The 17,258-nt window shown below is 40.3% G+C and overlaps 1 protein-coding gene and 1 long non-coding RNA gene across 2 annotated transcripts in view; one reads left to right on the forward strand and one right to left on the reverse strand.

Annotated features, from left to right (window-relative positions):
• LOC123327666 overlaps positions 1-17,258 on the reverse strand; it is a 235,987-nt gene that overhangs the window by 167,870 nt on the left and 50,859 nt on the right. The gene's annotated exons all lie outside the window — the stretch shown is intronic.
• TXLNB (taxilin beta) overlaps positions 12,621-17,258 on the forward strand; it is a 58,362-nt gene continuing 53,724 nt past the window's right edge. The window contains exons 1-2 of the mRNA XM_006074655.4: positions 12,621-12,766; positions 15,486-15,938. Of these exons, the coding sequence (XP_006074717.4) occupies positions 15,500-15,938 (439 nt within the window). The 5' untranslated portion in view covers positions 12,621-12,766; positions 15,486-15,499. The remainder of the gene's footprint in view (positions 12,767-15,485; positions 15,939-17,258) is intronic.

The following is a 17,258-nucleotide window of genomic DNA, read 5'->3' on the forward strand; positions in this document are numbered from 1 at the left end:
AAACATGTATAATATCATGTATGAAATGAGTCGCCAGTCCAGGTTCGATGCACGATACTGGATGCTTGGGGCTGGTGCACTGGGATGACCCAGAGGGAGGGTATGGGGAGGGAGGAGGGAGGAGGGTTCAGGATGGGGAACACAGGTATACCTGTGGTGGATTCATTTCGATATTTGGCAAAACATACAATATTGTAAAGTTTAAAAATAAAATAAAATTAAATTAAAAAAAATATTTTTAAAAACCCTCAACATTCAAAAAACTAAGATCATGGCATCCAGTCCCATCACTTCATGGCAAATAGATGGGGAAACAATGAAAACAGTGACAAACTTTATTTTCATGGGCTCCAAAATCACTGCAGATGGTGACTGCAGCCATGACATTAAAAGACGCTTACTCCTTGGAAGAAAAGTTATGACCAACCTAGATAGCATATTCAAAAGCAGAGACATTACTTTGCCAACAAAGGTCCATCTAGTCAAGGCTATGGTTTTTCCAGTAGTCATGTATGGATGTGAGACTTGGACTATAAAGAAAGCCGAGCGCCAAAGAATTGATGTTTTTGAACTGTGGTGTTGGAGAAGACTCTTGAGTCCCTTGGGCTGCAAGGAGATCCAACCAGTCCATCCTAAAGGAGATCAGTCCTGAATATTCACTGGAAGGACTGATGCTGAAGCTGAAACTCCATTACTTTGGCCACCTGATGTGAAGAACTGACTCACTGGAAAAGACCCTGATGCTGGGAAGGATTGAAAGCAGGGGGAGAAGAGGATGACAGAGGATGAGATGGTTGCAGGGCATCACCAACTTGATGGACATGAGTTTGAGCAAGCTCTGGGAGTTGGTGATGGATAGGGAAGCCTGGCATGCTGCAATCCATGAGGTCACAAAGAGTCAGACACAACTGAGCAACTGAACTGAACTGATTGTTTTTCATCAAATGTCATCTACCTGACAATGGGTCAGGGTGGCTCTGGACAGAACCTCTGAGTTCAAGGGAGGAGAGAAGATGATCTGTGAGATCCCTTCCCCTGCTAAGATTCTGCAGATGCCACTATAGCAGTCAAACTCGCAATAAATAGGAATGGAAAAAGGGGATGCAGGAAAGAAATACACCTGACAGGAAGGGCCCAATGTAAAACCACAGGTGGCTTGGCAACCTCAAAGTTGGGATCATCAGCAACTGACATTTCAGTCACTCTATATCATTACCTTCTTGTCATTAATTTTGGTATCTTGTGACTAGAGTTCTTTCAAAAGGATATATTTCCCAACTCTCCTGTGGGGAACATGAGCCAGAGGAAGTGGGACACCATGAAGTGACTGTAACCCTGGAGTTCAGCAATTCTTCCCCCAGGGTTATGTTAGAGTATTCAAAGGCCAGCAGGCTTTTCCTGTTGATCTGCAGCAACAAGTAGACCACTATCCAAAACAGTATCCTAAACTGTGCTGAACAATTGCTGGTGAAACAGGCATTGACAGGAGGAAGCAGAGAAACACTGCCATGCTTCAGCCGTATGGTCTTCCAGCCCCCTTGCCAGCAGGTTAAAACAGTGAAGCCTGTTCCAGGGGAATGTCATTGCTGCAGCCCTTGGTGGCCATGAAAACTCAACCCGATGCTCAATGGAGACATTTTGTATGAACAAGGCAGTACACGACTTCCATGCTCCTGGGTCACTGGTACATTCAGCAGTGCAATAGGGAGGGACTTTGCAGAGATGAACTCAGTATTATTGCAATATGCAGACTTTGGAGAAGGCACTGGCACCCCACTCCAGTACTCTTGCCTGGAAAATCCCATGGATGGAAGAGCCTGGTGGGCTGCCATCTATGGGGTCACAAGAGTCGGACACAACTGAAGCAACTTAGCAGCAGCAGCAGCAGCAGCATGCAGACTTTATTCTAACCTACCTTGACATGAGCCAAGTCTCCCTTGTAGAATGCATGCAGCAAAATCTTTTTAATTGAGATTAAACAGAAAATCTGAGTAAAGGAGCATACCCTAAAATGTACCTGCATTGTTCATAAGAAAAAAATTCATGATTAAATTGTTATCCTGAAAATATATTTAAGTAACTAAATAAGGCCACTTAAGAAGTAGAGCTCTTCTTTCTAGTGTAGCACCCAACTGTTCCATTAGTCACTGTTTGACTCTCAGGAGACCCCATGGACTGTAGCCCACCAGGCTCCTCTGTCTATGGCATTCTCCAGGCAAGAATACTGGAGTGGGTAACCATTCCCTTCTCCAGGGGATCTTTCCAACGCAGGGATCCAGGTCTCCCTCATTGCAGGCAGATTCTTTACCATCTGAACCACGAGGGAAGCCCAGCAACCAATATTTATGCAGATTTAAAATGATTTATCGATGAAAGCTAGTTCACATTGCCCTTTACTAAAGACAATCCTTGTTTAACTACTTCTCACTTAAAAGTAATAAAACTAAATTCTTTCCATAGGATATGAATCATACGTTTCACTTCTGGAGACCATCTGAACACAACTAGTACAAATTGAAAAGGTATCACCATAGGAATCAAATGTTGTAAATTTCTGCATGGTTTTGTATTTAGACTAGTTGAAAATTATCTCTGCTTGGCCATAAGCCCTATTCTAGAAACACAAAGATGACATCTGCTGAGTACAAACAGAATATACAAAGACTTGCTTCTTATCCCCACAAATCTAACCCAGATCAAGTGTATACATACCATGACCAAGAAACGATACAAGATTCTCATACTTAAACTTGGTTCTAAACAGCAATAACTGCAAAATACTATTAGTTTAGAAAATACTAATTCCCATTTCACAGACTTGACTTAAACACATCATTATTGGAATTAGTTAACATATATTAGTGTTTACTATATAGATCATATTCACTGTGTTAGAAAATAGGTAGTCTCATTTTACAGAGTAGGAAATTAAAGCTGAAGAGATTAAAATATAGCCTAAATAAAAGACAGAACTGGAATTAATATGGAGGCAGCCTAATTTTCAGGCTTATAGTTGTAATTATTATTTGATTTCTGCTTCCCTTAAGCCCATAGTAGAAAAATACAGAATTCATAAACTCTTATGTTTGAAAGAGAACTTAAGTGAGTCATTTAATCTAATCCTTCTCCCCTCCCAAACCCACCACGAGAAACTTCTTCTTCAGTGTCTTTAAAAGAAAGAAACAGCTCTATTGGATATTTCCAAAACTAGAGCTTATTTCTTTCGAGATAGTTCATTTCACTGCTGGATCATCATAATGGTTAAACAGATCTTCCTGAATGACAGTACAAAGATTTTTTTTCTAACTTCTTTCTCTTCTAAAATTCACTAGCAAACAAGAACAAGAAACAGAAACAAAAAGTCTTAACATCAATAAAATCAGAAGAATTGAATCCATAAACCCCAAACCACAATGAATGAAGACTAGAATACAAGATATAATGGTAAATGATCCCACAGAAAAAATGTGCTTGACGGAAATGGGGTTGGGTGGCCATGGGGAAGGCAGTGAAAAACTGAAAAGCAAGCTAATTGCCCTGGCAGACTCTGAAAAGACTAAAGAATTCCACGTTGATACTGAGCAAGTGGTGAGGGCTTCCCTCGTGGCTCAGCTGGTAAAGAATCCACCTTTAATGCGGGAGACCTGGGTTCTATCTCTGGGTTGGGAAGATCCCCTGGAGAAGGGAATGGCTACCCACTCCAGTACTCTAGAATTCCATGGACTGTATAGCCCATGGGGTCACAAAGAGTCAGACACAACTGAGCAACTTTCACTCACTCAATAAAGCGGTGATACTATATCAAAAGTAGTAGCAAGGCACAGGACTATAATGGGATCGATCATTTGATGGCTAGTTTTTTGTTTGGTTGGGTTTTGTATTTGGCTTTTAACTAGGAGAACACTTATGGCACCCCACTCCAGTATTCTTGCCTGGAAAATCCGATGGACAGAGGAGCCTGGTGGGCTGCAGTCCACGGGGTCGCTAAGAGTCGGACACGACTGAGTGACTTCACTTTCACTTTTCACTTTCATGCATTGGAGAAGGAAATGGCAACCCACTCCAGTGTTATTGCCTGGAGAATCCCAGGGACGGCGGTGCCTGGTGGGCTGCCGTCTATGGGGTCGCACAGAGTCAGACACAACTGAAGCGACTTAGCAGTAAACCCAAGGGTCCCCAACTCCAAACCACTAAGTCAAACAACGTCTTTCCACCTTTTTGAGATACTTGAGTGTTGGGGGCCGGCGTGAGGCACTCCGCCCATGGCAAAGGTCATGAGGCAGGAGGCTCGACATACGCAAAGGCGGGATCGAGCCTCAGGAGTCCCCCTGGAAATCCTCAAGCATCTACCCCCATAACCAGAGCCTGCCTACTTTACTACTTTGCGCTCTCCCCTACACCTCTGACTTTATGGGGGGCTGTCCCCCACCACCTCTTTCGCAGAAGGAGTTAACTTAGAGCTCCAGTTAATAATAATTCCTGGGCATGATAGGAGTGTTTCAACCTACAAACTCCTCTGAAGGTTCTCTAGCCTGCCTGACAGGCTTGTCCAGCCACATGTGATTGCTCACAGCCTCCCAACTGTGAGAGGCACGAGATGCTCTAAACCTTCTAAAAACAGGTTCCTTAGAAAAGTTAGAAAACTATTAGTATAAGTATAATGGGCTGATTAGAAATTGTATTGGTGAAGGGTTTTTCATTTGTTGAGCCAATGTTTGTTGCTAAGTCCCCATATCCCCTGCCCTTACACACATTAATGAATATATAGAAGAAATAAGTATTAACCTTTGATATTAATCACGTTAGACCTTAGGCTAAGTAAATTCTTTCCTTAACTAAAACCCACTACGCCCTCACCCTATAGGAATGTAACTTTATTTGGGTGGCATCTGTTTTAAGAATAATCACCCCTGGATAAGTAAGTGTCCTGGTTGACTGACCGCTGTCACAAGGAGAGGGCCATAAATTGTCAGCAGGCCCCCTGGCCAGAAGATGATGTAACACCCCTAAGACCTCTGTATACATTTGTATGAAGCACTTTTTTTTATCAAAGTCAGGACTGCTGACCCCGCGTGACTTTTGCATAACATCTCAGTGTATAAAAGTAGACCATGGAAAATAAAGAATTGGGATCAGTTTCTCAAAATACTGGTCTCCCCATGTCACTCTCTCTCTCACTCTGGCTGAGTCTCCATCTGGAGCGCGGAACCCACCATGCTTACTAATTATGCCTGGGCTTCTAAGATCCGACCAGGGAGGCCTCAGTGTCTCCTCTCCTTTGGGAGAACGGAAGGACGCCTGTGGCCTCCGTAAGTGGTGCAAACCTCTTGTCTTGAAGTTTTATTGGTCTCCCGCGTAAACCAAGCTACTTAGCCTCTTTTCTCCACTGAATTTTCCTACTGAGCTATCCTCATTCTATTACTCTTTATATCTTTGATGAATAAATAATTAAATAGGTCGCCGACGCCGTCCCCGCTTCGAATACCCTGGATCAGCCGGGCCTGGACCCCGGCACCTGAGGATTGTTCTGTGAGAAACTTAACTAAAAGATTCTGGATTCAGGGATATGAGGCCTAGAGGAGAACAAAAGAGGAACAAATTACATAGGGGGAAGGAGGTTAAATACATGAGTCTTCAGACTAAAAAACACATTAAGTACCCATCACAATAAATGAAAAAGGGCTCACATCAAATTTTACTACTGTGAAACTTCAGAATATCAGAGTTAAAAAGAAGATCCTAAGAGGTTCCAGAGAGAAAAACAAAAGTAGATCTCACAGAGAACCAGGAATAAAAGTTTAAGAACAATGGCTGAGAACGAAAAGACAAGGGAACAATGCCTTAAATACTCTTATAGAGATGTAAAAAAAAGTTTTATCCAAATTTTTTTTTACGTTTTGTAAAAAGATTTATACCTAACCAAACTATTAAGTACGAGAGTAGCAAAAAGACATTTGAGACATAAAAAATTTCCCACAAATGCCTTCTCAGGAAGCCAAAAGACAATGTGTTTCACTAAATGAGGAAGTAAACCAAGAAAGAGGAAGAATGGAAATCAGGAAACATGAGAGAGGTAAAGGGAATTCCCAGGATGACAGCAAAGGAAGTGCTAGGACCACAGCTGTGCAGCAGACCAAGAAAGTCACCAAACCAGAACAGAGCAAGAAGTCAAGACTCTCAGGGTATTTGTATGTGGAAGTGATATCTCCCAAGAAAATATTAGGATGTATTAATATAGATTACCTGATAGATTTGATCTTGGATGACATTGCATACAGAGGTATTTTACAGAGTTCTTGTACAGTTTGGGAAGACTGAGTGCTCTTAATACTAAACAAATAAAAGAAAAGGCTATCATTAACTCCAAGAAAAACAGAAAGCTGCAAAAGAAAGGAACTATAATCATAGTGTTCTATCTGATTTAGCAGTGAGTTTTATTTCAATAATTAAAAAATAGAATATGAATTAAAAATTGGTATGTAGTTTTCTCAAGAAATAAGGAAAAGGAAAAGGAAAGCAGTGTAAATAATTTAATTCATCTATCATTATGGGAAAATAATAGGTAATGTCAAAAACTGATGTATGGATATCAATATAGGCATATGACACCAATATAGCCATCTTATTTACAAATGAGAAAGTAAATCACAGAAGCAATATCTGTAATAGTTCAATATTTTTACCTGGGGAGCTTTGAGAAGCATGGCAAAGTTAGAGGAAGGGGTAATGGGGAGAGCAAAAGAATATTGTTTCTTGTGATAAGCTCTCTAGTATCATTTGACTTTCAACTATTTTCTTGTTATACTTACAGAACAATGTTATTTTCAAAAAATTAATTTATTCCTTATATTTAATTTTTATTCTTCAAATACTGATTTTATAATACAGCACTGAGCTCTATTAATTTGTCTTTTTAGTTACCTACTCCAGTTCTTTGGGTCTCTATCAGGTTACAGATATATTCTTGGGAGCCCTTGGTTAGTGTGTGTGTATTCATTTTAATTGTAATTAATACATGCAGGCATACTTAATTCTACTTACTTTTGCTTTATTGTGCTTCACAGATACTGCATTTTTTATAAATTAAAAGTCTGTGGCAACCCTACATCTAGCAAGTCTACTGGTGCCATTTTTTTTCTAATAGCATCTGCTTACTTCATGTTTCTGTGTAACTTTATTTAGGTAATCCTCCAAAAATTTCAAAGTTTTTCATTATTATTATGTTTCTTATGGTGATCTATGATTAGTAATCTTTGGTGTTATTATTGTAATTTGTTGGAACACCACAAACCACACCCATATAAGATGGGAAACTTAATGGATTAAGTGTTGCTGGTGTTCTGACTGCTCCACCAACCAGCTGTTTCCCTGTCTCTCTCTTTATCCTCAGGCATCCCTATTCCCTGACACATGATAATATTAAAATTAGGCCAAATAATAACCCTACAATGGCTTCTAAGTGAAAGGAAGAGTCATATATTTTTCACTTTAAATCAAAAGCTAGAAATGACTACACTTAGTGAGGAAGGCCTGTTGAAAGCCAAAACAGGGCAAAAGCTAAGTCTTATGCAACAAAAGTTATGAATGTAAATGTTCCTGAAGGAAATTAAAAGTGCTAATCCAATGAATATATGAATGATAAGCAAAACAGCCTTCTGGCCAATAAGGAGAAAGTTTTAGTGGTCTGGATAGAAGATCAAACCAGCCACAACATCCCCTTAAGCCAAAGTCTAATCCAGAACAAGGCCCCAACCCTATTCAATTCTATGAAGGCTGAGTGAGGTGAGGAAGCTGAAGAAGAAAAGCATGAATCTAGCACAGATTGGTTCATAAGGTTTAAGTAAAGAAGCCATCTCCATTGTATAAAAGTACAAGGTGAAGCAGCAAGTGCTTGATGTAGAAGCTACAGCAAGTTATCCAGAAGACTTACCAAACGTAATTCATGAAGGTGGCAACACTAAAAAGTTTTTCAGTGTAGACAAAACAGTCTTATTTTGGAAGAAGATGCCATCTAAGATCTTCATAGCTAAAGAGTCAATGCTTGGCTTCAAAGCTTCAAAGGACAGGCTGACTCTCTTGTTAGAAAGAGAAGTTGAAACCAGCGTTCATTCAGCATTCCAAAAATCCTACGGTCCTTAAAAATCATGCTGAATCTACTCTGCCTATGCTCTACAAGTAGAGCAACAAAGTCTGGATGACAGCACATCTACTTACAACATCAGTTCAGTTCAGTCGCTCAGTCACATCCGACTTTTTGTGACCCCATGAATCGCAGCACGCCAGGCCTCCCTGTCCATCACCAACTCCCGGAGTTCACTCAGACTCACGTCCATCGGGTCAGTGATGCCATCCAGCCATCTCATCCGCTGTTGTCCCCTTCTCCTCCAGCCCCCAATCCCTCCCAGCATCAGAGTCTTTTCCAGTGAGTCAACTCTTCGCATGAGGTGGCCAAAGTATTGAAGTTTCAGCTTTAGCATCAGTCCTTCCAAAAAACACCCAGGACTGATCTCCCTTAGAATGTACTGGTTGGATCTCCTTGCAGTCCAAGGGACTCTCAAGAGTCTTCTCCAACACCACACTTCAAAAGCATCAATTCTTCAGCGCTCAGCTTTCTTCACAGTCCAACTCTCACATCCATACATGACCACTAGAAAAACTATAGCCTTGACTAGACGGACCTTTGTTGGCAAAGGAATGTCTCTGCTTTTCAATATGCTATCTAGGTTGGTCATAACTTTCCTTCCAAGGAGTAAGCGTCTTTTAATTTCATGGCTGCAATCACCATCTGCAGTGATTTTGGAGCCCAAAAAAATAAAGTCTGACACTGTTTCCCCATCTATTATTTCCCATGAAGTGATGGGACCAGATGCCATGATCTTTGTTTTCTGAATGTTGAGCTTTAAGCCAACTTTTCCACTCTCCTCTTTCACCTTCATCAAGAGGCTTTTTAGTTCCTCTTCACTTTCTGCCATAAGGGTGGTGTCATCTGCATATCTGAGGTTGTTGATATTTCTCCCAGCAATCTTGATTCCAGTTTGTGCTTCTTCCAGCCCAGCGTTTACTGAATATTTTAAGCCAACTGTTGAGACCTACTGCCCAGAAAAACAGATTCCTTTCAAAAGTTTGTTGTTTATTGACAAAGCACCTGGTCATCCAAGTGTTCTGATGGAGATACACTATGAGATTAGTGTTGTTATCATGCCAGCCAACACAATTTCATTCTTTAGCCTACAGATCAAGGAATAATTTCAACTTTTAAGTCTTATCATTCAAGATATACATTTTTAAGGCAATAGTTGCTATAGATGGTGATTCCTCTGATGGATGTGGGCAAAGTAAATTGAAAAATTTCTGGAAAGGATTCACCATTCTAGATGCATTTAAGAACATGAAGTGAAGAAGTGAAGTGAAGTCGCTCAGTTGTGTCCGACTCTTTGCGACCCCATGGACTGTAGCCTACCAGGCTCCTCTGTCCATGGGATTTTCCAGGCAATAGTACTGGAGTGGATTGCCATTTCCTTCTCCAGGTGATCATCCCAACCCAGGGATCGAACCCGGGTCTCCCACATTGTAGACAGACGCTTTACCATCTGAGCCACCAGGGAAGTCCTAAGAACATGAGAAGAGGTCAGAATATCAACATTCATGGGAGTCTGGAAGAAGTTGATTCCAGACCTCATGGATGACTTTGAGGGAGTCAAGACTTCCATGGAGGAAGTAGCTGCAGAGGTGAAACAGAATTAAAAATGAAGCCTAAAGACGTGACTGAATTGCTGCAATCTCATGGAAAAAGCCTTAACAGACAAAGAATTTCTTCTTATGCATGAGCAAAGAAAAGTGGTCTCTTGGGATGGAATCTACTGCTGATGAAAATTCTGTGCAAACTGTTGAAATAACAGCAAATAATTTAGAATTTTATACAAATTTAGTTCATAAAACAGCAGCAGGCTTGGAAGGAAAGACTAATTTTGAAAGGAGCTCTACTGTGGGTAAGATGCTATCAAATAGGACTGCATGCTACAGAGAAATCACTTGTCAAAGGAAGAGCTAATCAATGTGGCAAACTTCACTGTTGTCTTATTTTAAGAAATTACCACAGCCATCCATCCTTGAGCAACCACAATTCTGATAAGTCAGCAGCCAACCCTGAGGCAAGACTCTATCTCAGCAAAAATATTACAACTCACTGAAGGCTCATATGATGGCGAGCATTTTTTAGCAAAATAGTATTTTTTTAATTAAGCTATGTACATTTTTTAAGATAATGCTATTGCACACTTAATAGAGTATAGAACAATGCTAACATAATTTATATACACTGGGAAGTTATAAAGTTCATGTAACTTGATTATAGCAATATTACCTTTATTTTGGTGGTCTGGAACTGAACTGCAATATCTCCAAGGTATGCCTGTATAAGCCAATTCTGGGTCTTCTGGGTAGCTGTCATATCCATGTTAACACATGTATCTTTCATTTTGTGTCTTCAATATCATGTGCATATCTAGTTAAATCAGCTCAAAACAGCAGTATTTTAATAATTGCAGGAACATGAGAAAGAGCAGTAAATGATGTATTCGTATCAAATGAAGTCCGATTGAAATTATGGCAGGTCATATGAATGAAACTTATGTAGTAAACTGAATGGACCAAGAGTTGATGAAGTGGAGTCATTTTACAAAGCACATTGTAAAAGAATACCATGAACTCAAAAGGACCAGTATTCATGTTGCAAGTAACAACTCGGGTTCAGCAAAATATTATCTGTCACATGCAAGTAATGTTGTTAGTATGAATTGTATTTATTGTTTTTGTATGGTTTTCAAAGTAATATTTTTTAAAATTCTATCGTATAATAATTAAATATCAGAAGGTTATACCTATTTTTATATCAGTATATATTGGTACAAGTAATAATGCAATAACTTGTTTCAGTCATAGTGAGTTCTTTTTCTTCCTTTAATTTCAACATTAAGTTATTCTGTTAAGAGAATATGTACATTACTTATACTTGAGAAGCACTGATGAAATATTGTTTGTTATTTACCGAGAGACCGCTCTGGAATGGTTTGCTACAATCCAATATGAAGTATCACTGACTATGGCCCTCACCAAGCACTCAGTAACTTCAAAGGAAGTACTTTTTTCTCACTCGTTTTAATTCATCAATTTTATTATCAAATGATGCAATAAACAGCGTCATTGTCTTCCTCTCTGGGATTTCTTTATCCTGACCTCCACTTACTAGGTATCCATCTATACATAATCAATGCCTCCCTTGAACTCAGAGAAAGGGGTGAGAAAGTTTGGGAGTAGGATATTTTAGTTTCCTTTTGCCGCCATAAACAAGTTACCACAAATCTAGTGGCTTATAAACAACACAAATTTCTTCTTTTATAGTTCTGGAGGTCAGAAATTCAAAATGCGTTTCACTGGGCTGAAACCAGGTGTCAGCAGACTTGCATCCCTTCTGCAGGACTGTGAGAAGAATCTGCTTCCTTGTCTTTCCCAGCCTCTCGCGACTCCTCACATTCCCTGGCTTGTGTCCCTCCATCACTCTGACCTCTGCTTAGGTCACCAAGTCTACTTTTCTGACCTGACCCTCTTTCATTTTTAAGGACCCTTGTGATTACATGGGAACCATCCAGTAATTGTGGATAATCTCTCTATCTCAAGATCCTTAAGTTGATCACATCTGCAAGTCTCCTTCACCACGTAAAGCAGCATATTCACATGTTCCTAAGATTAGGGTGTGGAAGCCTTTCTAGCGGCATGATCCTGCCTAACACAGTGGGTATCGGTATGTCAGCCAGTCTCAAGAGGAGAAGCTCTGATGGAGGAATCCAATTTGGAAACGTGTGGGAACACATTCTCCAGAAACAGGAGAAAAGGGGAATGGACGTAGGTTAAGAAAAAGAACCGTTATATGGTCAATGAAGAGGAAGTTCTTTTTCTGAGGATTAAGGAACAGGTTCAGGATTTGAGAAGGGAGGAAAGACTTGGAAATGTCACTGTGGGAGATGGGAAAATCTGCAACTAAAGAAGAAAAAGCAACTGCTTCCCTGAGGCTTATTTGAATGAAGGCAGTTACCTGAGTAAGACACGGGGTTGGAGGTCATACCAATTAGCATGTACATGAAGATGCACTAAACCCACTGCCAAATGAGCCATCTAAATTTATATTCAAATTTTACAATGAAACCAAATAATGGCATCAGAATTAAAGTGCTTCTACTACCTCTTTCCGTTATGCCATTGTTCCTCTTTTTCCTTGATTCCTATTAGAAACTTGACACTAATTAAGCTAGCATATGAAGGAGGGGGAAAAAAAGATGAATCACAGGGCACGTTGGAAATAAACCAAGAAATAAGAAAACTTGATCTCTGCCCCAAAGAACAACCATAGTGAAAAACTGCACTAGCAATGGGCATGTGTACTGAGAGTTTAAACTTTTTAAAGGACAAAACTAGGAGTCTGCTAAGATCTATCAGCCGCTTCTTTTTCCTAGGACATTTGCCCAGGAGACCGCTAGTGAAGCCTGGTGTATTTCTCTCTGGCTGTGTCACAGGATGTTCTTCCTCCCCCCCACCCCCCACCACCCCCGCTCTGCTCTCCCGCTGCTCGCGTGTGTACGTGTGTGTTTGGTTTCTCTCTCCCCTGTAAGAGCGCAGCTGCCCGCTGGGCTCCTGCTGTTGCTGCTGCTCTGACTAGCTTTTGCTGCCTCTTGCCTCTCCTTTCTCTTTCTGCTTAGCTCCTTGCATTCTGGTAAGTATGACAAACACTCCCCCGAGCCCTGTGAGATGTAGGGTGCGGTTTGTGGTGTTCGAAACTTGCAACTTTGAGACTGCCAGTGAACTGCTGAAGAACTTTCCATTGTTTTATTTATAAGTAAAATGTGTTGCTCAGGAAGGGATGTGTGTGTGAGTGTGGTCATCTAACGGGACTGCCAGGACAAGTGAAAAATAAAATTCTCTCTCAGAGGAGGCAAAAGATGGGTGGCAAAAGATGGGCAATAAAGTTTGTAGAAGATAAAACTTAGAAATAAGTTCTTGCTGTAAAACTAATTGATAAAGAAAGAGACAATTTACAAATAAGAGTTTTTTTATTTTTTTTGTTTTTGTCCTCTTGGGATCTTGTTGAGGCTACTTTTAGAAAATGAGTTGTCCTGTGGTTTACAATGACTCAGTTATTCTGTTGTAAAGTAAATGTGGACCATGCGTTTAAAGGAGATCATGCACTTAATATAAAAAACATCAATGATTATGGCCTCTGATGAATGAAGAATAAATCAAATACAAACAAAACATTTGTATTCAAACTAACCACACTAAAACTCCTCTGGACAGCTGGTTTTAAACTCATTGCTTTGAAGTCTGGTTTACTTTAGATTTTATTTCATCCTCAGAAGCCCCCCTAACACTTTAAAACCCACGTATGGGTTTAAACCAATCAATGTTTACTGTTTTCAATTTGATTTAAAAAATATTCTCTTCCTTTTAGTTCTAAAGATGAGGTGTTAAAGGCCAGGGCTTCTTTTAGAAAAGCTTAAAATAACCACTGGCTGGACAGCAGGTGCCATGGATCTTTCTCCAAGTTCAGGGGAAGCGTAAGTTATATATAGATGAGTGCACCCAACAAGCAGGGGTCAGGATAAAGAATTCCAGTGATGAAGACAACGAAGCTGTTTACTGCATCATTTGATAAGAAAGATGGTGAATTAAAATAAATGAGAGAAAACAGTTCTTCCTTCAAAATTAGTGAGTACTTGGTGAGGGCTGCAGGTGGGTGGCAATGTCTGGACACTGAATTTTCTGTTCTCATTGCATTGGAGCATTTGACTTCACCTGCCCTGAGAAGGGGAGGAGGAAGCTGTATAGTGCATGGAGCAGTGTGTTTTTGTTTTCACTGTCATGCCAACACAACAGCAAAACCTGCAGATTATTAGGACCCTGTCATAATTTCATGCTGCCAATTAGCAGCACCACCATTAATTATTATTCACAAGTAAAATGCACCACAACTTAAAGGCAGAAGCCAAACATATTGCAACTCTAGAAATGGTGATAGCCAGCCACCCTAGAAAGCCTGATTCAGCCCATCCCTCACTCCCTATTTCCAAAGGGATTACTTGGGATTATTACATTATACTTGGATTATTTCTCTGGTTCATTCCCTCCCTGCTTTTAAGACATTTCTACTTCTTAAAAATTATTATCCTAGAGCTTCTTGACTGAGATGAGAAAGTCGTAATATATTGGGGTGTTTTTTACCCCTAAAAGAAAGGCAGTTTTTATATTGGAACAAACGACAGAAAGACAGAATGTTTGCTCAGTCGCATCTGACTCTTTGTAATCCCATGGACTGTAGCTTGCCAGGCTTCTCAGTCCATGGGATTTCCCAGGCAAGAGTACTGGAATGGGTTGCCATTTCCTTCTCCAGGGGATCAAACCCAGGTCTCCTGCATTGAGGGCAGATTCTTCACCAACTGAGCCACCAGGGAAGCCCTCATTGGAACAAAATGGTATAGAAATTCAAGGAATTTTCATTATGAGTATCACCATGTTTCCATACACGTTCATTAGTTAATCTACATCTTTCCTCATACAGTCTTATTTTTAAAATGATGCTGGTTTGAATCTCAAAAAAGTGTTTTTTCTGATTAATAAGTACATGTTGCTCATCTGGGAAAGGGAAAATACCAGAAAAGCAAGTATTTCCTGTATCCAGTATAATAATTGATCTATATTAATGGGCTCATGGGTTTCCCTGGTAGCTCAGATGGTAAAGAATCTGCCCCCAGTGCAGCTGGGTTCAACACCTGGGTCTAAAAGATCCCCTGGAGAAGGAAATGGCAACCCACTCCAGTATTTTTGCCTGGAGAATTCCATGGACAGAGGAGCCTGGTGGGCTACAGTCCATTGGACTACAAAGAGTCAGACACGACTGAGTGACTAACACACAATGGGCTCATACTAATCAATATGCACTAAAATAGAGTTTAGACTGTTACTATTATGAGTGATTTTAGTAAGGTCAGTGGCTCTTATATTCAATGTTTTAACTTTAGGAGAAAAGTATCAATTTAAATTTAGACATTAAATGTAGATTAAACATTAAAGTATTTCCAATTATTGTAAATCTACGTAGAATTATACATGAGAATGGTAACACAAAATGGTTATTCTAAGCAAAATGACAGATATGACCATGAAAAATAATACCTTGAATTAATCTGTTAATGTCAATAATAGGAGATACCACTGGAAATTAAAGACCAAAATCAAACATATGCTAACAGTATGACTTAATTTGGAAATGCTTCTCACTGTTCCTACACAACTAACTGCAATATCAATGCAATATGAATGCACAGATATTCATTCTGTGTTAGAAACGGTAATCAGTAGGTACCAGTGTGGGGATAACCTTACCATGTGCCTGTAACTGGGTTAACTACATCAACCCTGGCTGTGCTTACCACCAGATACCACTCCCAGTATGGAGAGCAATCAGCCTGGGCAGCTGTCGGGGGAGCCACCATCAACACCTGTGAGGGACAGTTCAACACTGTCCAGTCAAAATGGCCTGGAGAAGCAAAACGATCAGGACCGCTCAACCCCACTCCCAGTACCAGAGCAGGCGGCAGGTATACAGCTGGAACGGGGACCCCACGATATCTCTGAAGAGTTGAACCGACAACTGGAAGACATCATTAACACGTACGGGTCCACTGCCGGCGCGGCAGGGAAGGAGGGTACCACCATGGTCAAGGAGCAGCCTGAGAACACAGACCCCCCTGACAATGAGGATGGAGACTGCGAGGAGGCCCCTGAAGAGGCGGAGAGAGAACCTGCAGCCACTGGAGAGCCATCCACAGCCAAAGAGCCTGCCAGCAACAAAGAGCAAAAACTGGAGAAGAAAATTCTAAAAGGATTAGGCAAGTAGTTACATTCTAATGTATGATTTTTCCTTGAATTATTCCCAAAATGGGGCACTTCCAACCTTTGCTAAAAGCCACACCTCATACATGGATTTTAACACAATAGCTTCCTTCGGGATCGCCCTACATCTTCTCTTACTATACTTGTCCCCAGCCCCCTCCCCTTCAACAGAACTAAAACGAACTTTTCAGTATGTTACCCATCTACTCTCTGTCCCCTGTGGTTTCCCACTGCTCATAGAACAAAGACCAGACTTCTTAACATTGTCTTTCAGGCCTTAATATCTAACCCCAACCAGCTTTATCTCTCAACAAGTTACCCCCGAAAGCCTCTTTTCTGAACACGCTGCCCTGATTACACCATAACTGTCATCACCGCCGTCTAGTAATTGGTCCTTCTCATCTTCTCTTTCAGTTCTTTCAACAGGCCATGCTCCACTCCCCAACAGACCCATGTCCATTCTATTTTCTCTACCTAGAAATCCCTCCCCATTTCCCAGTTCTGCCCTCTCAGCACTTAACTCATCACTTAGCTCACAACTCAAATGGCATTTTCCTAGTCTCACCCTGAAGTCTTCTTGTTTTCCATTTCAGTTGTACTATGTATCTTTCCTTCCTGACATTTACATTTGAGAGTATACATTTATTTTTGTGATTATTTGATTAATACATCTCATCCCCACTAGCTCTTTTATCTCAAGAGCAGGGGCAATGTGTGTATTTGGACATCATTGGATGTCTAGCATCTAGAACAGTGGTTGACATGTGCTAGGTGCTCAATGAATATTTGCTGAATATCTGTTATAAGATTGAATGAGTGAGTGAATGAATGAAAAGGAAATTGTTCAAAGCAAAGCTAGTGGAATCTAGATTTAAACAAAGTCTAAATATAGGGATGGTTTTGTATATAAAATGATTGTCACTGGATCACTTGAGTATTTCCATTACTACATATATAAAATATTTTTTATTTTAATAAAACTTCAGAAATATATTAATTATAGAATGTTGAAAATTGCAGAAAATACTTTTACTCTCATTAGTTCACTGGTTCAGCAAATATTTACTAATGCCTAGTCTTTATGAGGTACACAAAGATTAAAAAAAAAAAAGACTTTGGTTAAGGACTCTCAGTCTAGAGAGAAAGCAGACATGTACACTAACTGCTATGTAGGAAAAGTGCTAGAACAGGCACAGGAAATGGTTAGGAGAGCATGGGGTAGGGGCTTTGGTAACACCGAAAATGGCTCTACAAGAAGGGTGAGAGAGTTAATTTTTTAGCTATGAGTGAGGGCATGTTACTACACGTATGAGTGT

Source organism: Bubalus bubalis, chromosome 10 (genome assembly GCF_019923935.1).
Source record: "Bubalus bubalis isolate 160015118507 breed Murrah chromosome 10, NDDB_SH_1, whole genome shotgun sequence".
In the NCBI taxonomy this organism is placed as follows: Eukaryota; Metazoa; Chordata; class Mammalia; order Artiodactyla; family Bovidae; genus Bubalus; species Bubalus bubalis.